Source organism: Cryptomeria japonica, chromosome 1, assembly GCF_030272615.1.
Source record: "Cryptomeria japonica chromosome 1, Sugi_1.0, whole genome shotgun sequence".
Classification (NCBI taxonomy): domain Eukaryota; kingdom Viridiplantae; phylum Streptophyta; class Pinopsida; order Cupressales; family Cupressaceae; genus Cryptomeria; species Cryptomeria japonica.
In genome coordinates, this window is record NC_081405.1 from 115,224,924 (window position 1) to 115,250,042 (window position 25,119).

Sequence of the window (25,119 nt, forward strand, 5' to 3'; positions counted from 1 at the left end):
TGATGACTTGGAGAGGTATCCAGTGGTTATGGAAGAATAGATATTTGAAGGGCTCTAGTTTAAAATTTTTCTATGATAGAAATTCGATGGTGCCTTCAACAGGTTTTGGCAATTTTGATCAGCTAGCCTTCAAAAGTTTTTTGCAACCAATATCCATTGACATCACTTGGGCTTACTTGGCATTTTATGATAATGACTGATTATCATCTTTGTAAAAGGTTCATTGGTCTTTCTTTGGGAATGACCCTTCATTATATCTAGTTTAAGTTTTTATATTTTATGATATAGGCTTTAGTCCTTAGTTTTTTAGGTCTCTGTTATGTCGAGCCAAGCTATAACAAGAGTTTTTCTTCCTTGGCTCTTTCCTATTGGTATGCTCATTGAGCCAGGTTTTTTGTAACTTTTTTATTATATTAATATATATAAGTGGTCTTCCACTTTTGCCTAAAAAATAATAATAATAAAATTATTATATATTTTTTTAATTTATTTGTGTTGATGTATATTTTGAAACACCAACTTTGAAAGGAATAATTTTTTCCCACTTGAAAATGAATTTCTTCCTCCAAAGACTATTTACCTTATCTAAACACTTTATGTTCACTCAAGGGTCTAGTGGAACCATTCAATCAAAGAGAAAATTTAAACAAAATTATATGGTCTTAGTGTTGTGTTATATATATTGAACAAATTTGATGTCAAGTTAGATATTACATTATACAATAAAGCTACTATTTTGGAAAAGTTATGACCCCATGCATAACTCATTTGATTTGCTTCCCTTTTGATTTTATGTCAATTTTAGCTTCTTTATAAGTATTTTTTTGTGTGTACTCCTTAAATGTGTCAAATCTTCTTGATTAGCATCATGGTTAATATATTTTGACCTAACAACAAAGGAAATACATTTTATATTGATTAGCTCATCTAGTTTTTAATAACCTTCCAAATTCTCTTAAACCAACATGGAAGACTAGTGATTAACTTAGTATTCACATAGAAAAAAATTGTTTGGTAGATGTTTTCATGGTGTTCCTTATATTTGTATAAGTTTTTTCCTAGTTATTCTTGATCAGTCAAACTCAACATGAAATTTTTATCATGGATAAGAGTTACACATGGATTTGGTTTTACTTCTTTCAGATACATCTTTTGTTTACAAGGAATTGATCTCAACCTTCCTTAGTTCAATTTGTATTAGGAATAGTCAATTACTCCTTTAGGTGTGTGGAATTTTTCAATTATTATGTTGTGATTTATTCACTCATCTTTGTAGTGATTTTCAATCTTTAATGCCATTTGATTATTTATCCTCTTGGCTAGTGATAGGTGCTAGAGAGCTCCTTAGTGGAATTTTTATGGTAAGGGGTGTTGAGCACAACAAAAGGCCATAGAAAATGGATCTCTAGTTTTAGGGAGAAACAATAGTAAGCATGTTGAGGAAAGTGACTTATATTGAAAGGAAAAAAGATCTTTTGAGGTTGAAGGTTATAATAAGAGGATGCCTTTGTGAAGCCAGAGAGAGAGAGAGAGAGAGAGAGAGAGAGAGAGAGAGAGAGAGAGAGAGAGAGAGAGAGAGAGAATTGGGATATTTAAAATTTGCACTAATTTATTGTAGCTAAGTATATTCTTTTGTAACACAAGTTGTAATGTTGCTACAAACAACCAATAGCCAAGAACATTTATCATAATTTTTAAACTTTTCTTCTAAAGCATGCATATATGAATGTGTTGGTTGAGGCTAGGACTGCTTCATTAAATCATCCTTCATTGGACCCTCTAATCTAGGCTAAATTAGTATACATCAAAATGATTTCAAATTTTGCTAAAAAATATGAAAAAAATTCAAATGTAGTCCTAATCAAGTAGATATGTCAATGGTTAGAAACTCAATGGCAAAGAATCCATTCCACAAATGAATGCTTCTCAGGTTTTCTTTTTAGTTTGATATAATTTATATATTTGTAATGCTTCTTGTTGTAGAAAATAACATTCTATGACTTAACCAATAGTTTATAGGTAAAAAATTATATGTAAAAGTCTATACAAAACTACACCATGAATTTTGATCTTGACTTTTTAAAATAAATAATTAATTACAAGAATTTCTACTAACATTAAAACTTAAATTTAATTAAAACTTAAAAATATTTTTTTGGTTTAGTCATTACGACAAAAAAAATAAAAAGAGCTAATACCTTTGTGTTTAGTTAAACTACTAAATCTTGCCATCTTCCTCTTGATTATTTTGGTAATGCCAAGTCTTTTATCTTTATTTTATAATTGTGATGCTTACTTTACAAATACCACCAAATGTAGGAACCTCACTATTTAAAAATAAAATAAAATAATTCAAAATAGTAAGTTTGATAGAAAGAGTCGACACAACATGATCACACGCCTAAATAGGAAAATGTGAAAATAACAAGTTTTTAAATTAATTTTTCCATACTTGATTTATCAATGATGTAACATAATAAATAAGATATAAGTATACACATTGGATGAAGACCACAATATGAAATGCACAAAAGAAAATCATTGTTTAGCACAAGCCTCTTTTCTTTTTTTTAATTTTTTTTTTTGGCTAAAACCAAAATTTCCATAATGGACTCATCTACTTCCTTTTATCTTAATGATGTAACTTTTATTTCTAGCTTTAAATATGAATGTTGCATTTACTATGAATTCATTTGCATCCTTCTCTAAGATTCTAATGTATGAACAAGGGAAGCTACTCACTATGGGTCTTCTTAAGCCATGATAGTCTCAAACTTTGGTTATTGCTCACTTGAAAGGATATAAATATTTGGGTCAATTTGACAAGAAACATAATAAGTTTAAGAAGAAGCCATAAAAATTATATGTTGCAAGATTCTCATCCACTTCAAAAGTAGATTCTAAATTCTCTTTATATGAGGGAAATTTTAAGAAGGAAATGCCACCTTGCAACTACTATAATAAGTTTGGTCATGAGAAAAATTTGGGTCATGAGAAATAGATAGATGAGTCAAAACATATTATAAAAAATAATAACATCAATGTGTCATCCTTTATTGCATAGTCTTTCATTCATTCTAAATCAAGTAAAGGGAAAATACATAATATTGTTTCTTTCTACATATTCTTCAAATTAGTTGATTTTTGACTCAAGTGGTTCACACCATATGGATTCTAATGGAGAGTCTTTGTTAGAGACTTGTTTTTTGACTCATAATATCGTTGAGGGTGATTGTCTAATAGATGTTTTCAGGAAGGGTTTATTTATGCATGCATTAGTATATTTGAGAATTTTTTCTATTTTCTTATCTTGTCATCAAACATTCTCTCCATCTACTATATCACTCATCTCTAGAATGGTAGGAAGGTCAAATTCACTCTAGATTCTACTAGCATAAGGGATATAAAAAATTATCCTCCTACAGTGGTGTGGAAAATGTTGACTATCACTCTTAGGTCTATTTATTCTCTCACTTCATACTTCATGTTTTGACTACAACATAGCTCAACCATTTGGAGTCTACAAGAAAACAATGGCATGAATATTTCAAGCATCTCAATTATCGCCACCTTTAGTAACAAAACATGTAATAAATAATCATAGGGTTTATTGGATTAGTTTTTTTTAACGTGTTTATTCAAGTTGGGCCTTGGAAAAGAATCCTAAGAAAAAGTTTAATAAAGGAAAGGATTTGAGAGATAAATTAGAAGTCCATCAAATGGTTCAAAATGATTTGACAAGTCCCTTCCCATCCTTGTATTTACCAAGCCTCAACACTTTCTCCTTAATGACTATACTAGATTTCCATAGTACATAATGATTGTTGTTGTGCTTCTAAATTTAACATCATAAAAATTTATTTGCATCAAAGTTTTAGATCACACTCCATGATCCATCATCACAATGAGAGAGTTGCATAAAGAAAAGAAAAGAAAATAGATTGCAGACCTAGACTAGTTTAATATAAGGGAGGGGTGGAGGTGGGAAGGGTTGCACAAAGTTCGAAGAAGGAAAGGAATAAAGATGGAGCCAAAATGGAGAAATATGAGAAAATAAGGAAATAAGAGAAGAGAGAGGAAAGCAAGAGAGACTAAAGAAAGATCAAATAACATTAAATCAAATAATGAATTAAATTATAGGAAAATATAAAGAAAGAGAAATAGAAACCAAAATCATTAAAATAAAAACAAGAGAAAAGATAAGAAAAAATCACATGCAACCACATAAAATGATTTGTGTGGTTGTGTGTGATTTTTTCTTATCTTTTCTCTTATTTTTATTTTATTGATTTTGGCTTCTATTTGTCTTTCTTTATATTGTCCTATATTTTAATTCACTATTTGATTTATCATTATTGTTGAATGTTATATGTGACTCTTTCTTTAGTCTCTCTTGTTTTACCTCTCTCTTCTCCTATTTCCTTTATTTTCATATTTCTCCATTTTAGCTCCATTTTTTGTTCCTTTCCTTCTTCAAACTTTGTGAAACCCTTCCCACCTTCACCCTTCCCTTATATTAAATTGGTCTAGGTCTGTAATCTATCTTTTTATCTTTTCTTTATGTAGCTCTCTCATCCTGATGATGGATCATGGAGTATGATCTGAAACATTGATGCAGATAAAAGTTTACACAGTTAAATCCAAAAGGACAACAAAAAATTTTAATATTTCAAGGCTCATTCCAAGAAACAATATTGAAGTGGACCAAGATTCTTTGCACTAATAATGTGGGAGAATATGTGAACAAAATCTTTAAAAAAATATTCCCTTGAAGGGATTGATCCTTACCATACTATAACCTACACACATTAGCAAATTGGTGTATCAAAGAGGAAAAATATATCCTTGAAAGAGATGACTGGTTGCATGATACAAAATCTCTCTTAAATCTAAGTATTGGTCTAAAGTTATCAACTATGATGTTGACATAGATATAACAAGGTTCTTCATAAGGAATTGAAAGTCATCATTTTCTTTGAAGCCTAGTGTTTAGTTGAAAATGTATTATGTGGTGTTTAAAAGTCTTTGAGTCATTTACATGAACACACATTCCTTTAGAGAAGAATAAGGCCTTTGAATCTTAGGGTTAGACCTACATCTTTGTTGGATACCCTTATGGCATCAATGAATATTGACTTTTGGATGGACTAAGACACATGAGTTCTTCATTGAGAATAGTATGCATTTCAAGAAAAGATATTCTAGCTCAATTTCATGTGTTCTTCCTTCCTTTATAATGGATTCATATGATAGTGAATGAGAGGATTTGCCTTCAAATTCAACTCTCTTAGAATTCAACATGAGGATTCACCTCCCTCTTTGTTAAGTCACATTTAGAGGCTTAGGTTTCTCCTCCTCTACCACCTTCCTCATCTGTGTTTCATTAAGAATTTTAAATAATTAAGTCTATAAGAAATCTTGTTGGGGATCGTTTAGACATATGGAGGACTTGATCAAAACACCAATATATTTTATCTTTCTACATTACCACAAACGTAGATGTATAGTCATTTCATGAAGCATCAAACATTCCTAGGTAGAATTTAACCATGGAAGAAGAGCACAACTATTTGATTTATAATAACACATTGGAATCTTGTTCCACTTCCCAATAGAAAAAAATCAATTGATATAAGCAGATCTATTGACCATAATTTTTAGTAAATGGATCAATTGACAAGTTTAATGCATCACTTGTGGCTAAAGGTTTCTTGCAAGTTCCTTTTGATAACTAGATTGAGAACTTTTCCACTAGATCATCAAGATACACTGTATTAACCTAACTCTTACTAATGTTGTAACTCATAATTGTGTTGCATATCAAATGGATATGAAAACTACATTTCTTCATGAGGATCTTTAAGATGAGATTTACATGGATTAGCTATAAGGATTCATTCATTATTATTGGTATGTAGGCTAAGGAGATCTCTATATATCCTCAAATAGGTCTCATGGCCTTGTTATACCAAGATGGACTCCTTTCTTCTTTAAGTTGGGTTCCCACTAAGATTAGAATGTCTCCATCTTCAAAGAGGGGAAGTTTTTCTCCATTAGGTTTTGTCTCTCTTTTGTTTTGAGGAGAGCTTTGTGCATGTGCACCTCCTTAGATCTTGTAGTCATGACCTATCCTTGAGTGTTTTTTCTCTTTGCTTACACCCAAGTTGCACTTAGAAGGGGATGATAGTGGCAATAGGTTTTCTTATCTAGCTAGTTCATTTCTTTGTCATTTCTCCACTTAGAACCTTTTCATGTTAGATCAAATTTACTTAAGATATTTGTATTCCACATTGTTTGTGTTCTTGATCTTGTGAATAGTATATCTTATATATACTTTCAATTATAATTAATTTTTAATCATTTATTTTAATTTACTTTGAATTTTCTATTGAATAGAAAACAATTTATTCTTTCAAATTTGAATTAATAAATAAAAATAATTGTTTATGAATGAAAAATCAAAGTAAAGAAAAAATTTCAAAGACTCCAATACTCTTTTATGTTTTAATGATTAATAAAAAACAATTCAAAATAGAAGATTCCTCTATCTATTATTAGTTCCTACCTTGCATGGAACTATAGCAGAGGGGGCAACCATTAACTATTTATTAATCCTTTACTCCTATAACCAATAAAAATTCATATTTTTGTTAGGTTTTTCTTTATCCCTATGTTCAATCAGAAGAATGTGTAAAAATTTTAAGTCTAAAATTTAAAAAAAACATACTTTTCAGTGATCTGATTGGCTTGAATTCGGTGCCAAAAGATTGTCAGAAAAAAGTAAAAAACTTTTTTAGCAGTCTTTTTGACAAAAGCTTTTTGGTTTGCATTTCATTGGTGCTACAAACAATTTTCAGAAGGGTTTCACGAATACCAATGGCAGAGAACACACAACCCCATATATCTTTGACAGTGCATTATAGGGGCGGTTACAGAAGCACATCCTGCTAGGTCTCTGCCAGCAAGCTGGATCAAGTTCACTTAAGATATTTGTATTCTACATTGGTTGTGTTCTTGATCTCGTGAATAGTATATCTTATTTATAATTTCAATTATAATTAATTTATAATCATTTATTTAAATTTACTTTGCATTTTCTATTGAATAGAAAACAATTTATTCTTTCAAATTTGAATGAATAAATAAAAATAATTGTTTATGAATGTAAAATCAAAGTTAAGAAAAAATTTCAAAGACTCCAATACTCTTTTATGTTTTAATGATTAATAAAAAACAATTCAGAATAGAAGATTCCTCTATCTATTATTCAATTGGCATACAAGCCAAGAGAGAGAAGAAATGATCATAAATAAGTCAAGGTGTTGAATTAAATGAAATATTTTAATCTTTAGTCAATTTTTGTCCTCATTCAAATGTAATAAATTTTTAATATTGGATTGTCTCTTCGACTTTCGATGAGGACATAAATGTAGTTACTGATTAGCTTCTTTGAAAGCTTATAAATAAACTCAATTTGAATCCTATAGATAGAGTTACAGGCATACAACTCTTAGGGAGAGTTTGTCAAGCTATGACATACATCTCATTTGTTGAGTTAGCCAATTTGTATAAGCTCTCATGGAGTCCACATGCATACATCTCCTTCACAAGTTTGCCTATCTTGTATGGAGTCGAACATACATCTCTACGACAAGTTTGCCCAAATTGGATAGATTCAAGGGCATACATCTATGTCACGAGTTTGTCCAAAATTGTATGGTTTTTACATATATTGAATGAAATGAAACTTTCACATAATATATTATGTGTTTACAATACCATCAATTCTTCTTTGGGTATCGTCCCCTGAATAAACAAAATAATTCAAATCAGTGGTATCAAAGCTAAGTTTGATGATTTCAGTCTAGTGGTGCTTCCATCTGTTGTTTGATTATGCAACCCTAAGTATATGCATTTTATATTTCCTGGATGGTTGATAGTATGACCCTAAGAAACTGTTGCCCATACCTCTTAGCCAGTTCGCCTCCTCTCTTCTCCTCTTTTTTGTCCTATCGTTCCATGATGTTTTAGAGATCATTTGACCACCTATCATTTGAGCATCGCGTCGGAACTAAAGTACCCACTTACCTTTTTTTTATTACTCTACCTCATTCGTCTATCTCTCATTTCTCAAAGATATGAATCAACCAGCAGGGCTTCTCAGTTGTAGCAAGTGGCATATTGATAGATCTTCTTATGGACAAGTTTACTTTTGAGCATCTTCTCCTGGTCTCCAAGCTCCTTGGTGTGCACAGTATCATCATAAATTCTTTCTGAGATCTAGAAAGCTTTTAGATAGTTTGTCTACAAAGTTCTCAATTGTCTTTGTCGAGCATATACAGTATTAGTCCGCTTCTACTAGAATTTGAGTTACCTACAGAGGGGATAAAAAGAAAAGAAAAAAGAAAGAGGAATGGCTTATCCTAGGGAGTTTGTTCCTCTTCATTTTCTTGAGCCCTATCTTCTTGTCCATAGAGCATATCCAAGAGCTCACCTTGGGACTAGAAGCCAGCAAGGAGAAATTCATTTGGGTTTTGAAAGCATGAGCTAAGCCTCATTACAGTCTGGTTACCAATAAAAGGACCATTCAACATACATTTGTTGCGGTGGCCTTTGGCATTCTCATTATAGTCTAGGAAAGAAGTACAATGTGTCTGTGGCATCAAGATACTTCAAAAGTCCCAAACTTCTTGTGGATTTACAGTATTATGATTATTCTTTGGAAATGTGCAGTCTTGGTTGTAAGTTTGCAAGACTGATATTTTACGAGCCATTCTTTTATGGACTTGATAACTATGATCAACTATTGAAATTGTAAGGTTACTTGGTACTGATGACTTAGATGCCTTCATGAACAAGTACCGCTTGGAGCTAGATCTGTAGAATCTAAAATAGAGGATAAAGAAAACAAGAAATCTTTTGACACAAACACAAATATTTTATTCAAATTTGGAAAACCCAATTACATTGTTGCAGGCATACTAAAATTGCAATTCAACAGTTTTTATAGAGGTTGCAGCCTCTTCCAACAAATAGTTCACTCTTGATTGCATTTCATGCATTCATTATGCATTATTCAAATAAATAAATAATTGAGTCTCTAAAAATAATAAACTAAATAAAACTATAAATAGTCTCCTAAAAATAAAACAACACATGTGAGTGCACATGCTTTATTCCATTAAAAATAAAACTGAACTAATTGTCCAAGAGAAAACTACAAATAGTTTTCTTGTTGTGCATGGAAACAAACTGGAGTTCTAAAATTAAAGCAAGAGTTGCATGCATGTTCACATCATCAATTATCTTCATACTCCCCCTTGATGCTAAGACTCACAAAATAATCTCAAAGCTTGGACAAACTGGATCTTTGCAACTCAGTTCATGAGAGATCACGAAGCCTTCCCTTCCTTTCTCTAAAGAAGAATCATGGCACTTCAATGTGCCATCATAACAAAAAGTCATCTGCGACTTGAATCGAACATCCAAACTGTGTTCGATCACTTCTCCCATTCACATGTGAACATTTAGGCTTGTACAACCTTCTAAACATAGTCATTAACTTTTTCCAACAGGATCCATCAATCCAACCATAATCAATCTGCATACAACCTTTCCTAGATTGCTCATTCATCTCTTTGCTCCAACATGACTTTTCACAATGATTCTTCAACCCACAAATTGAACAAGGGTGAAGATCCCAACACTTATCTTTTTATGTCCTTCTCTATGGCAATGTGAACACTGAATTATTTCACCTGATTTGCACGAGCCTGTAACACTAGCAACATCAAATCTCTGTTTCTTATCATATCACAATCCTTCATACTTGGGCCTCATAGTTGGCTTAATGGGCTCTCTTATTCCTTGCCCATGCTTTCCCAAACCTTTTCCATTATAACCCTTTTTTTGCATGATCTTCATACCAATATTATTTGTATAACAACCTTTTTCTTTAACATCACAACTTGCATCTGTACATGCAAACACATCCTTACTTTCAACTTCACCATATTCACTTGAAGAAACTTTCAGTAAATCATGTATATTAGCCAATTGATCAAGGGGATGAAACAAATCTTCTATGCCACACAATACATTACAAGCTAATGGCTTTGCTTTCAAACACTCATTTTCTTTTTTCAACACTACTAACTGTTTCTCAAAATCTTCATTCTCCTTCTTGACTTCATAAAACAACTTTAACTTTTCTTTTAATTGTCCATTTTCCTGTTTAACTTTCTCCAATTATTTTTGAACAATATCATTGTCACATGAACTTTCATAAATATCTTTTCTTACTTGCCTTATCTTTTCTATCAAATCTGAATTAGACTTCTTGACTTTCACCAATTCATCTTGCAAAATATCCTTTTCACAAATTAGATTTGCATTTTCTTTTTTCACCTTTTTGCCAATCTTCCCCATTGAAGCAAAAAGATTTAAATTCACCTTTTTGATTTATTTTCCTTCTAGTGGTTGGCTTTCTTGATTGTGAGACAAATCTACAGTTCTCTTCAAACGGACTTGTATTTTACTTCTTTGACAATGTTAATCAATAATTTCACCAATGATCTTATTTTTTTCTCTCTATTTTTTTTTTATTACAATCTTCTACACCTTTCATAATCTGGGTTTCCTAATTTATACCAAAAGAAATTTCTTTGTTTGTAGAGATTGGCTGAAACACTCCTTCATGAACTGTAATCTTTTTCAATTGCACACCCACAATTTTCTTCAACACTGTATGCCCAATTGTCCTGCTCTGTTACCACTTGTGGAATCTAAAACATAGGATAAAGAAAACAAGAAATCTTTTGACACAAACACAAATCTTTTATTCAAATTTGGAAAACCCAATTACATTGTTGCAGGCAATACTAAAATTGCAATTCAGCAGTTTTTATAGGGGTTGCAGCCTCTTCCAACAAATAGTTCACTCTTGATTACATTTCATGCATTCATTATGCATTATTCAAATAAATAATTAATTGAGTCTCTAAAAATAATAAACTAAATAAAACTATAAATAGTCTCCTAAAAATAAAAGAACACATGTGAGTGCACATGCTTGCATGGAAACAAACTAGAGTTCCAAAATTAAAGCAAGAGTTGCATGCATGTTCATAGCATCAATTATTTTCAAGATCCACACTTTGAGGCTCTTGTTCATCTCAACGTATTCCTATCACTTTCAAATTGCATATCCGAATTTTATTTGACTCAAGAGGGGAGGAATGATTAGAAATAAGTCAAGGTGTTCAATTAAATGAAATATTTTAATCTTTAGTCAATTTTTGTCCTCGTTCAAATGTAATAAATTTTTAATATTGGATTGTCTCTTCAACTTTCGATGAGGACATAAATGTAGTTAATGTTTAGCTTCTTTGAAAGCTTATAAATAAACTCAATTCAAATTCTATAGATAGAGTTATAGGCATACAACTCTTAGAGCGAGTTTGTCAAGCTGTGACTTACATCTCGTCTGTCAAGTTAGCCAATTTGTATCAACTCTTAGCCAATTTGTATCAACTCTCATGGAGTCCACAGGCATACATCTCCTTCACGAGTTTGACTATCTTGTATGGACTTGGGCATACATCTCTACCACGAGTTTGCCCAAATTTGATAGATTCAAGGACATACATATCTGTCACAAATTTGTCCAAAATTATATGATTTTTACATATATTGAATGAAATAAAACTTTCACATAATGTATTATGTGTTTACAATATCAGCAATTCTTCTTTAGATATTGTCCCCTGAATTAACAAAATAATTCAGATCAAGAAATGTGCAAGAGAGTGCAACCACTCCTTATCTTTTACTTAAGTAACAAAAGACTCACTTTAATATTAAATGATGAAAAGATAATATTTACAATTATAAGAGAGCAAGAGGAGGGTAAATTGTTATAGCTGGGATAGGAGCACCAGAATTTTGATTTACAACACTTCATATTAGAAGAATAACAGCTGTACCCACTACTGGATGGATATACAGGCCTCCCATTACCAACAACCACAACTGAATATGAAAAGAGGGTCAATTACTGGCTTTATGTTTTAAGCTGTGAAGTAGTTTCACCAAATCATCTACATACTTGTTTTGAGATCCATGGCTTCGCTGATCATCCAACATTTTTTCCTTCAACAAATTTCCCATTTCTGCAGCTTTAGACCTCACAAGTCTTCCCTCCTCTTCATCCATAACCATCTTGACAGCTTTGCAAACATCCCCTCTACTAACAGATCCATCACTTCCTCTCTCCACTTCCACGCCCACCTGGAATTCATTCACCATGAGTTCAGCATTCAATCCCTGGTCCAAATGCATGGGCAAAGCAATGAGTGGCAATCCAGCACCCAATCCCTCCATCAAAGAGCTCCACCCACAATGAGTTACAAATGCCCCTGTTGATGGATGACACAGAATCTCCTGCTGAGGAGCCCACCCACTCAGCACCATTCCTCTTTCTGCCACTCTACATTCAAACCCTTGAGGCAGTGAAGATGAAACCCTCCTTTGAACTTCATCCATCCCTTCATCTAAATACCCTGGTAAACGCAGTATCCACAGAAATGGTTGAAGACTGGCCTCTAATCCCTCAGCTATCTCCTCTATAAGCTTCTGAGACAAAAATCATTCACTACCAAAGGACACATAAACAACAGAACCAGGCCTATGGTTCTCCAACCATTTCAAACAATCAGGCATTCCATCATGAATCTCAATCTGTTTCATAGGATAAGGACGAGGCAGAAGAACACCCACAGGAATCACTGTACTTCCTGTGACCCGCTGGAAATAGTCTATAAACTTTTCCTCTAATTCATAGCAAGTTTTAATAGCCACTGCAGAGCAATCATAATAACAATCAACACACAGATCTATGAACTTTTCCCCACTTGGGTATGGAAAGGTATAGATGGGTAGCAAAGCCGCTATTTCAGATTGTCGATTTGGAGGTGGAGTAAATGGAAAATCGACTGGCGGTTTAAGGAAACCATCATCTGTGATTTCCTTGGCTTGAGATCTTCTCGCAGGACCATAAACATAGCGGCCGCATAGGCCGCAATGCAGGTTAAAATCACTATTGACTGGATTTTCAACTTTAGGGGTACTTTGGAAATCCAGCATAATATATGGTCAAAAATGACAATATCTGGTCTGATTTGCTCCAGTAGAATTTCCAGAGGTTTCTGCAATTCTTTGACTGCGTTGTGGAATGGAAGTGTGAGATGGGTTGGAAGATGGGTTGTGTTTTCCAAGCCAGGGGGCAATCCATCCACGCAAGACAATGGCAGCTCGACCAGATTCAGATTCAGATTCGGATTTAATTATTTCTCTGTGAAGGATCGCTTGATCTGGCCAATATTCTTTGGTGTTGAAACGATTGAGATTTTTATATTGGTCTGGTCTAAGAGCCTCTTGGAAAGCTCAATACATGGCAAAATGTGGCCCTGCGCAAGCCAAGGGAACATCACAACGTGAAGCCCACCGGCATTGCCAGGCCGATCAGAGCTGCTGCAATTCATGGACTCCATTAAATTGAATTATGAAACAATTCAGTAAAAATGGATGGAAAATCGAGCGTCATGTATTTTTTAGGCATTTCCCCTACTAGGAGATAAGAAATTAGAGGCTTGTGTTAAATAATGATTTTTTTTGGTTTGTTTTGCATTTCATAATGTGGCCTTTATTGCAGTCAAAGATGCTTTGGATGTTTCAACTGGACGGTCATGCATAGTTGTATCTTATCTCTGCTCAACTTTTTAAGGAAATATAAAATTGGTATTAATAATAGTAGTAATAATTTGTGCACAATAAAAAATAGAAATAAAATGTTAGAAAAAAAGAGGGAAACAAATTTGTGGAGCCACGTGGCATTTTTAGCAATATGCAGTTGGTGCTTATTTCCAGCCCGGCCTATTTTCCCATAGCTTATTTTCTATTCCTAAATAATAGCTGCTCCACTTAAATAGCAAAAAAAATTACATTATCATTTTCCAACAATTTTAAATTTGCATGCGAACACTCCAACTGCGGAAAATGAAGTTTAGGAGCCCCATGAGAACATGAGGTTATTTTTGATGTTACGTCATTGATAAATTCAAGTATGAAAATATTAATTTAAAAAATGAAGGGTGTCAAGTTGTGTTGACCATTTCCATCACATTTTTTAAATATTGCCGTTTTTTTGGAAAGTGAGGTTCCATATGTTTGGCGGTATTTGAAAAAAACCCTTTATGGTTGAAAAATAAAGCATTGTCAAAACCATCAAGAGAAAGATGACAAGATTTAGTAAAGGCATTATCTTTTTGTTGTTTAAAGAAGTGCACTCTTCAAAAATTTAAGTTTCCATATTTTCATTATCAAGAATGGGAAGGTTCGGTATCCAAAAACAAGACCATCAAGATAGAAAGATAGAATCTCATGAGAGGTGAGATTGAGAAAGAGAAGAAGAATAGAGGGGAAACTTTTGATTGGGGCTAGAATCAGTAGGAGAACATGAGAGAGGAATTTAAGTTTTCATGTTATTAGAATTTTTTGTAATTAATTAATTATTATAAGAAATCAAGATCAACATTCATGTTGTAATTTTATATAGAGTTTCACATATGATTTTCCATTTTTTATAATAAGGTTTGTCATAAAATGTTAATTTTTAGAGCAAGAAACATTGCAAGGATATAAATTTTATCAAATTAAAAAGGAAATTGTTCGAGAAGCATGTTGTTGTTTGATGAATCTTTAGTCTTTGAGTTTCTCACCATGGACAAATCTCAAACTAGGAATACATTTGAAGTTTTGTCATATTTTTTAACAAAATTTTAAAGTGTTTTGTTGTACACTAATGTAGCCTAGACTAGAGGGCCAATGAAGGATGACTTAATCTTTAGTCTTTGAGTTTCTCTCTCTCTCTCTCTCTCTCTTGCTCTTCACAAAGTCATCATCCTCTTAATTTACAATCTTCAATCTCAAAGGATCTTCCTTCCTCTTCAATAGAGGTCACTTTAATTAACACTATCGTGGGATGAGTCCTATTGTGTTTCTCACCAATATATTCATATGCATAGTAAAAAAAAGGTCTATTGGCTGGTTGTACCACTATTACAAGAAATACTTACCTACAATAAATCACATCTCTCTCTCTCTCTCTCTCTCTCTCTCTCTCTCTCTCTCTCTCTCTCTCTCTCTCTCTCTCTCTCTCTCTCTCTCTCTCTCTCTCTCTCTCTTTGTGACTTTGCAATGCCATCCTCTCATTACAATCTTCCTTCCTCTTCAATAGAAGTTACCTTTATCAAAACTTATTGTTTTTTCTCTTTAAAACTAGAAATACATTTTTTTTTTCACGTGTCAAAAAGAGGAATAATCATAGTGTCTTGAAGAGTAACAATCACTAGAAGGATGAGTGAATAAAACAACATAATATTTGAAAATTTCCATGCACCCAAAGGAGTAATTAACCACTCAAAAAAATTGACTTGAGGAAGGCTGAGAGATATTCCATGTAGACAAAAGATGTAGCCAACAAAAATAGAACCAAATCCACATGTTACTCCTATGCAAGATCATTTTTTCATGTCAAGTTTGACTAGTCAAGAAGAACTAGGAAAAAGCTTGTACAAATATAGGGAAGACTATGAAAACACCTACCAAACACAAATCATCTATGTGAATGCTAGGTTAATCACCAATGGTCTAAGAGAATGTATAAGGTTGTAAAAAACTAAAAATGAGCTACACAAAATAAAATGTATTCCTTTGTTGTTGGGTCACATTATGTTCACGACTAGAAACAATCATAATGCATATCAAGAAAGTTTGACACTTTCAAGAATAACAAGTATACAAACAATAAATAATATTTGTAAAGAATTTAAAATTGTCATGAAATCAAAAGATAAGAATATCAAATAAGGTATGCATGATGTCATAACTATCCCAAAATCGTATCTCTATTACATAAGGTAATGCCTTACTCGACATCAAATTAGTTCAACATTAAGAACTTATTTTTTTATCATATTCTTAAGACACGAGAAAATATAAGCAAGGCAAAAATCAAAACAAACATACTATTTCTATATAGACAATTTAAATTACAACATTTTCCGTAACAGTCTTAATTAAAAAAAAAATTCTATAAAAGTTTAGTTACAATTTCTAACAATAGAAGAAATGGTGAATAGAACAATTAGATAAAACCATATCATAGAAACAAAAATAAAAGACACAAAATTAAACTTAAACTGAAAACAAAAATCATTATTATTCTTGGTGATAGCAAGATAATTCATTAATCTGGTACCTCTGCATCAGAGGTGCCACATATAGACGTACCATTTCTAACAACTACAATTTCATAGGGAACTGGGTCATTTTTTGGATTGAAGTTTTAATCTGTGAAAAAGCTTCACCAGATCATCTACATATTTGTTTTGAGATCCTTGTTCCTCCAATAGCTTTTCCTTAAACAAATTTCCCATTTCTGCAGCTTTAGACCTCACAAATCTTCCCTCCTCTTCATCCATAACCATCTTAACAGCCTTGCAAATATCCCCTCTGCTTACAGATCCATCACTTCCTCTCTCCACTTCTACACCCACCTGGAATTCATGCACAAAGACCTCAACATTCAATCCCTGGTCCAACTGCATGGGCCAAGCAATCAGTGGCAATCCAGCACCCAGTCCCTCCATCAAAGAGCTCCACCCACAATGACTTACAAATGCCCCTGTTGATGGATGACACAGAATCTCCTGCTGAGGAGCCCACCCACTTACCACCATTCCTCTTTCTGCAACTCTAGACTCAAACCCTCGAGGCAATGAATCTGAAACCCTCCTTTTAACTTCATCCATGCCTTCATCTAAGTACCCTGCTAAACGCAGTACCCACAGAAATGGCACAAGACTGGCCTCTAATCCTTCAGCTATCTCCTCTATAAGCTTCTCAGACAAAAAATACTCACTCCCAAAGGACACATAAACAACAGAACCAGGCCTCTGGTTCTTCAACCATCTCAAACAATCAGGCATTCCATCATGAATCTCAATCTGTTTCACAGGATAAGGACGAGGCAGAAGAACACCCACAGGAATCACTGTATTTCCAGTTACCCGCTGGAAATAGTCTATAAACTTTGCCTCTAATTCATAGCATGATTTAATAGCCACTGCAGCGCAATTATAATAACAGTCAACTGTCAGATCTATGAATTTTTCGCCACTTGGGTATGTAAAGGTATAGATGGGTAGCAAAGCGGCCATTTCAGATTGTCGATATCGAGATGGAGTAAATGGGAAATCTGCCGGCGGTTTAAGTAAACCGTCGGCTGTACTTTCTTTGCTTTCAGATCTTCTCGCAGGACAAAACACATAGCCTGCATAGGCCGTGCTGTGGGTGAAAAACACTATCGACTTTATTTTCAACTTTAGGGTTACTTTGGAAATCCAGCATAATACATGGTCAAAAATGACAATATCTGGTGCTATTTGCCCCAGTAGAATTTCCAGAGGTTTCTGCAATTCCTTGACTGCATTGTGGAAAGGAAGCGTGAGATGGGTTGGAAGATTGGATGTGTTTTCCATCCCAGGAGGCAATCCATCCACGCAAGGCAATTGAAGCTCCAACAGATTCAGATTCAATTCTTTCTCTTTGAAGAACAGCTTGATCTGGGCAATATTCAGAGGTGTTGAAATGATAGAGATTTTTATATTGGTCTGATCTAAGAGCCTCTTGGAGAGCTCAATACATGGCAAAATGTGGCCCTGCGCAAGCCAAGGGAACATCACAATGTGAAGCCCGCCGCCATTGCCAGACCGATCAGATCTGCTGCAATTCAAGGACTCCATTAAATTGAATAAAGTAATATTTCAATAAAAGAGGATGGAAAATCATGTCATGTATTCATTCGCTGCTCTCTCATACTAAGAGATAAGAAATGAGAGGCTTTTGTTAATGGATCCAGTTTTGGAATCTTGATTCAGTCAGACAGACAAAAATATTACTATATTATTAATTTAACTATTTTAAACAGAATTCATATTGAATTATCACAACGAACCAAAAAAAGTTGCTTCAATAAGTTTGGGTTCATGCACACATCATAATGTCGGCTATATTGTAGTCAAAGATGCTTTGGATTCTTCAACTCCAATACCATGTATATTTATATCTTATTTCTGATGTTACAGCATTGATATATTGAAAAACTTAAAAAATTATTTTACTCACATTTTCCAATTAAAGTGTGACATGTTGTGTTGACCAATTTAATCTAACTTCACATTTTGAATAAATAATTCAGTCTTTTAGAAAGCTGAGGAACCATACATGTGCTAGTATTAGCTACTACTTTTGACATTACCAAAACAATCGAGAGGAAGCTAACAAGATTTAGTAGTTAAAAAATTCACAAAGGCATTAGCTTCTGATTTTATTTTTATTTTTTGAGGACTGCACTATATGGTTACATTTTTAGAATATAATATTTTAATTTTGAAGTAATTTTATATTTGAATTTTTGTGAAAATTCTTGTATTTGGTTATATAGTTTAGGGAGTCAAGAGATCAAATTTGTGTGGCGAATCTTTCAATATTTTGGGGGAAAATATTAATTTTTTTGTTATTTTTTTTAATAGGGGAAAAATATTAAATTTCATTAGCGAATTTTTATTAGTTGCGTAAGAATTGTACGAAAATTAAGGTGAATTATTCATTTTTTTTGGGAAAAAAAAATAATTTTATTTGCGAATCTTTTTCTTTAGCATGAATGTTTTTGAAAAATTAAGGCGAATATTTCATTATTTTTGGGGAAAAATAATAATTACATTGGTGATTTTGTTCATATTGCATGAAAAATGTGGAAAAATTAAGGCAAACCATTCATTATTTTGGGGGCAAAATAATAATTACATTGGCGAATGTTTTTCAATCACATAAAAATTGTAGAATAATTAAGGCTAATCTTCCATTAATAATTGGAGAAAAAAACTAATATAGAAAACACATCACATCTTAGCTGTTTGTGTCTTGCATATCCGTATGAAATCTTTTAGAAAGCCATTTTTTGGCACATATGAAATCTTGATTGAGGATTCTCTGCTATCCTTTTGCATAGAAAACTCAAAACATTGCATGTGTTAGAGGAAGAAAAATATGGAGGATATCACATATTTAATATTCAATGAGAAGCTACCAGTATTAATTTATGTTGAGGTCTGTGAGTTATGTACAGGTGTTAGGACTATTGGAATGAAATTTGTCTTGTGGAATGAGAGAAAAGTACATCTCACACAGATTAATATAGCATGTGGAATAATCCAAAGTATAGACCTGATAGTCAATTGCCGCCACTTCACAAATCGAGAAATAGGGTCATTATTTGCATGCTGCATTTAAGAATGTAGAAGATAGAAGTTATATCATTCGCATGCTACATTTCAGATTGTAGAAGATAGACATTTTGTAGAGATAAGTTTTTAGGAAGTGTTGTTGTTTTTCTTACAGAGGTTTTAAAATGAAGTGCATAGAAGGTGCAGTTGAATTCTGGCATAAGGAGATATGGTTGAAGGTTTGCAAATGCCATGAAGTAAAGAAAATTGATGACTTGCCTTATAGCTAGAGGATTATTAAAATAGCCAAAGATAATCAAAGGGTTATTAAAAGGCTCGAGTGCAACTGTAGGCTTTGGCTGCAGTTGCAAATAATTCTAATCTCTCTGGCAACCGTCATGTCCCCCTTATAATGGGTAGAATGCAGAGAGAAAGCTGGGTGAAGACATAGGAGATGCGGTTTTGGAGTCAAGCATCCCTGCTTGATCAAAACTCTCAAAGTTCTCCCCTACTAAGAAATACAATGAGAATCTTGTATCCTGGTATTCTCTGCATCAATAACCACAAATGTGCAATAGTGGCATGACTCATAAGGTAGTTCACATTCATGGAAGCTTTTTGTGTCTCTAAACCAAAGCTTTCATGAATACTGGCCTAGAGGTTTTACGGAATTGCAATATATGTTATACAATCTTGTAAAAGGTCGGTAGCTTGTTGCATTACTTATGATTATAAAAGGAATATCAAGGTCGTAAAGAAGGATTCTGTAATTTTCTCATCTCCGTGGAGAGTAGAACTAGAAACAGGGATTTGTCTTGTCTAGTGTGTAGGATGGTTTCATGGTGAACGAATGTACACTTTCTTTGAGTAGTTTTTCAATTAGTTCATGAATAGACTACTATATTTATTATTTTTGCTAACATTGTCTTCATTTGTACTTTCAGATATTACATGAATGGTGAATCATAATATTAAGGATATTTTGATTTGTCTTGTAAATTTCATTGTCAATGTTTGATTGTGTAGTGTGAATGTGGATATCCTTCAAGGAAGGAATTACATTCTATTTGCATGTTACTGTAAGTCTGGAGTATTGTAATGGATCTATAAGAATAATTTGTGCAACTGCACATGAAGTTGTGTTAATGCTAGGCATTATTGCTCAAGTGACTCACTATTATGAAATTATCTGTTGCTTGGGTTTGCATTCTTGATCTCATATTCGACTTCGAGATCTATTTCAAAAATACATCAAAATCAAAGTGCAATTTCCTTTGTTTCAGAAATACATCAAAATCAAAGTCCAATTAAACGTAGAATAATTAAGGCACATCTTTCAAAGTTTTTTTGGAAAATAACCCATATAGAAAGTGTACTGCATATCCATTGGTATTAGAAACGTACTTTTTAGCACGTATGGAATCTTCATCTCAGATTCTAAGCGATCTTTTTGCATAGAAAACACTCCTCCTGTCGGAGGACTTTATGCTTGTCATTTTGATAAACAGTTGCATGGGTATGGATGTTATCTTGTTCTTGAAGAAAATATTGAGTTGGCGGTTAAATGATTATAGCAGACTGATGAGTTTTGATCCTTTCATTAGGTGGCATAAAGAGTTGCATGCCAACATGAAGAGTTCTAATTCTTTGGAAACGCAAAAAGGTGAAAAAGAATATTTAAAACTTCTAAATTTAGAGCTTCGAGGTTTTTCATAAATCAGTAGTAGTTGAGTTGATCAAGGAGCACTATAAATATTTCCCTCTACACTTGTTCAAGAACAGTATCAGATATGGAATGCCCATATGTAGATGTTTCTTGTGTGCTGATAAGATATAGGTTTAATGACACCGAGTGGAGAAAATTTCAGGAAGGCTATGTTTATAGCAGCACAAGAGATTTCTTTTTAGCTAAAAGAACTTTCAAATCAGAGGAGATAGCTAGAGGGATTTTCAAAGGCCATCTACAACTATAGATGGCCTTTTTCCTAGCTGCCTACATTCTGCCCCTCATCTACTGAAACCTAAGAGCGAGAGGGAGCGGGGAGGAGAACAATGAGGATAGGGAAGAGTCGGCTCTAGCAAAGAGATTGTTTAGTTAAAATTGATAACTAAATCTTGACCCCTATTTCGATTACAATACCCATCTCTGGAGCTCATCCACTAGTTTTTATAGCTAGAATCTTGCATTCGTAGAACTCCTCCTCTAGTTTTTATAGTTAGAATCTTGCATGCATAAAGTTATCAGCAATGTGATGGTGGCGCGACTCAAGTAGTTGAATTTCAATAGTATTTGATTCTTCACCATGGTCCATGATAGTTTCATGACATTTTTAGTCATATGGTTTGATAAGTTATCTTATTCTATTTTAGGTTTCATATTGGGAATATATCATTTTCATGCGTATAGAAAAAATATATGTCAAATGAGAACATGGCAGTTGTATATAGCTAGAACCTTGTTGCATTCCTTACTCTTATAAAAGGAATTCCAAGGTTTTAATTAAGAGAAGTTTTTGGAAAGAATCTCGGTCTCTTTGGAAAAGGGTATATAGTAGTAGTGTATAAGTTAGAATGTGGAGTCTTCCACAATGAAGAATGTATATACTCCTTCAGCAATATTAATTACTTTATGATCTGTCATGACAATTACTACAGATATAGTCTCTACTTCTAGAATATACTTATTGATCTCACATGATTAATGATATCAATGCTTTTATTATTTGTCTTTGCAAATCTCTTGTGAAAGTGAAATTTTATTTGTGGGTTTATGTACTTGTATCAAAAATTATAAAAATAAAAAAGAAGATATATATACTATTAATATATATCACACAAGGAAACTTAATAACTTATGGTAACTGTTCTTTTAATGAGACATTTATGCTGAAGTTGATTGAATGCTTTTAAATTGGGCATTGGGGTATTACTGTATTTTCACATTACATGTTCAAGTTGGAAATAATGAGGTGGGAGTGATGGACACACCAATTATGCTCAAGGCAATGAAACCACAAGCAACGTTTGTAGGTAAGTCAAGATAAACGGTTAGGGGGGTCTTGGTGAATGACCACCCATACATAATGCATATGATCAAGATAGTACTAGGGTTGGAGTTTATGATGGCATATCATAGGCATGGTGTAGTTTGGACATTTTGGTCTTTTTTCTTGCCATGTTGTTATATGTTAGGGTTTCCAAGAAGTGGGTGAAAAAACTTACCCAGATGGTGTTCAAGCATGCATATTTGCGCGACATTGATGCGGTCATCAATAATGTGGATGAGAACCTTCTCATTCCCCTCCCACATAACTATTACATTGGAAGGGTTTTTAAATTTCTAATTGTACAAACACAAGATGCGTAGTTGTTGCAGCCATGAAGGAGTGATATACTATGCAACTTATCAATTTCCTCATGTATGTAGCCAAAATCAAGGAACTTGAGGATGAGGATTAGCATTGGGACTACCTGACCACTGAAGGGTTGGTAGATGAAGATGAAATTGATGAGGAGGATGTGGCTGAGACTATACGGGGCCCAGAGCCAGGTAGTGGAGAGGACTGGATTGAGGATGACAAAGGTGGTGTGGAGGAAATTGCAGTAGGCGAAGCTCATGCTAATTGCGGATAAGATTTCCCGCTCATCTTACAAGCCAAGAAAGTTAGGGAGGAACGTGAAGCTGAAGAGGTGGCCAGGTAGAATGGGAATGTCTCCTAGCCTTGAAGTATGGTGCAGATGCTTCATTCTATTTTGATCCTTGGATTTTGTATTGTGGGTTATGGGTTGTTATGGGTGACCGGGAATGTATTTTCGGCTACAAGCCAAATACTGTTGTATCTTTTTTTTAATCTTAATATAATGGGTGTTGGCCCTACCCAACTATTCACTTATAAAAAAAAATGGTTCAAATGATTTATTTTGGCGAATCTTTCATTATTTTGGGGGAATTTATTAAAATGGGTGTTGGCCTTGCATAGCTATTTACTATTACCTGGTTTATCAGATTGTCACTTTCTGGACCTACCAGTAGGTAATATGATAGTTTATTGATTTAATGCTTCAAAAAAGATTACAAAAATATTGGAGTCATAAAATAATCTCCATCCAATCCATCTATCTATACCCGCCACCACCGAAACCAACTCTGAAACAAACCCTTATACTCGCCTCCCATCCTCTTCTTGTGAGTTCTATACATCTCGCCTTCAACTCATCCTCTTGCCATCGAACAAAGGGTAGTGGGTCCTCAGGCCCTGCCCACCCTTCAGAAATGATGAAACCCACTCTAAGAAAAACTTACTCCCAAATTGAATCCACCCCTCCCAGGTATTCTACCACAATTAAAGTTTGCAAGACCCTCTTCACCTTGTTCGTATCCTATTCAAATTCTAATCCCCATGTAGCAATAAGGGAATAGATTTCCATATTAGTCTTGTATCTATGACTAATATGGACAATCTCCTCTCCCAACAAGAGTTCAACCGTATCCACAAGCCTTTCATCTATGAATAGGAATAGGCCCTTCAATCTCTTATCCGACACTTTTCCCATGCAGGACACCAATTTCTTCTCCATTTTGAATGTGAAACTGGATTCCATGTTCCCTTTGCAACAATGCCTTCAATTCAATATTAGACCCTACTATCTGCAACACACACTCTCAAAGAACTCTTAAACATGTTTAATAGAAATGGCCACCAAAAATGAATAAATAATCAATACTCCTCATGTCCTACTCCGTCGTTGAGAGCCAAGCTCATGAATGCTCTACCATCAATGTGTTGTCTGAGCTTTGATCTACAATCAATCCACACGATTTGACATTAATTCCTCCTCTATAAGTGCAAATGAGGCACTTTTTGATTTTAAATTTATTCATTACTTGGATTTAAACACTAGATTAATTTATTCACTTGTAATATTAAACTACATTAAATTCTATCTTTAATTTTCTTTTGGCTATCCATATAATGAGCTCCAAGTTCTAGTTAACTATAAGTCTGTAATTAATTAATCAATAAACTTAATGACTGTTGGATGATTGCAGATTGATGACATAAGCCCTATTTTGGCCCGAAGTTTTGAAGGACAAAGGTTTCTTCAAAAAGTCGTTGGAATAGAGATAGGTTTGAGCATTGTCTAATTAACTATTATAAATTATATACTTAATTAGTGAGGAGGATAGACTGGGCCAACCCTTCCCGACATGTCCTTTGACCTCCAACATGCATAATCTTATTGGTCCACTTAAGAAGAGCTTAGTGTTAGAAAGGCCCATGTGCCATGTGTGTGGCTGGGTTGTGGAGTTAAGGTGAAAGAGCAGTCGCGCGAAGATTTGGACCATTGATATCAAAGGAAGTGCATGACGAGGTAAAATATGAAAGTGGTTAATTTTAATTTTTATTATATTTATATTATGAGTGTGATTCTCACCATGGTTTTTCCCACACTAGGTTTTCGAGGTAAAAAATATGGTTTTCATGTGTTTGGTGTTTTTTTGTTTCATCTTGCATTGATGTTTAATTTGTTAATGATAATTGATAAGTACTTGTGATTAAAGAAGTTTAGGATTTGGTTTAGACTAATTCACCCCGCTCTCAATCTTGTGGTGTTTTCAACATAAAGGTTAGCTCATAATCCATAGCATCATATTCACAAACATATGGATTAAAATTATTACATATAGGCATCATAAATACATCCATAATCATCTATAACATCATAGTATATATATATATATATATATATATATATATATATATATATATAT

The 25,119-nt window shown here is 33.5% G+C and overlaps 2 protein-coding genes across 2 annotated transcripts; both read right to left on the reverse strand.

Moving 5' to 3' along the window:
* Window positions 1-11,791: 11,791 nt before the first annotated feature.
* Window positions 11,792-13,143, reverse strand: LOC131026865 (cyanidin-3-O-glucoside 2-O-glucuronosyltransferase). Its single transcript, XM_057956869.2, has 2 exons — window positions 12,657-13,143; window positions 11,792-12,560 (listed from the first exon to the last, which is right to left on the reverse strand). Exons 1-2 carry the CDS (start codon window positions 13,141-13,143, stop codon window positions 12,049-12,051), a joined length of 999 nt encoding a protein of 332 aa, XP_057812852.2. The 3' UTR covers window positions 11,792-12,048.
* A 3,105-nt stretch (window positions 13,144-16,248) lies between these two features.
* Window positions 16,249-17,969, reverse strand: LOC131026830 (beta-D-glucosyl crocetin beta-1,6-glucosyltransferase). The gene has a single exon (XM_057956822.2). The coding sequence runs from the start codon at window positions 17,862-17,864 to the stop codon at window positions 16,386-16,388; it is 1,479 nt and encodes a 492-aa protein (XP_057812805.2). The 5' UTR covers window positions 17,865-17,969; the 3' UTR covers window positions 16,249-16,385.
* Between the last annotated feature and the right edge of the window lie 7,150 nt (window positions 17,970-25,119).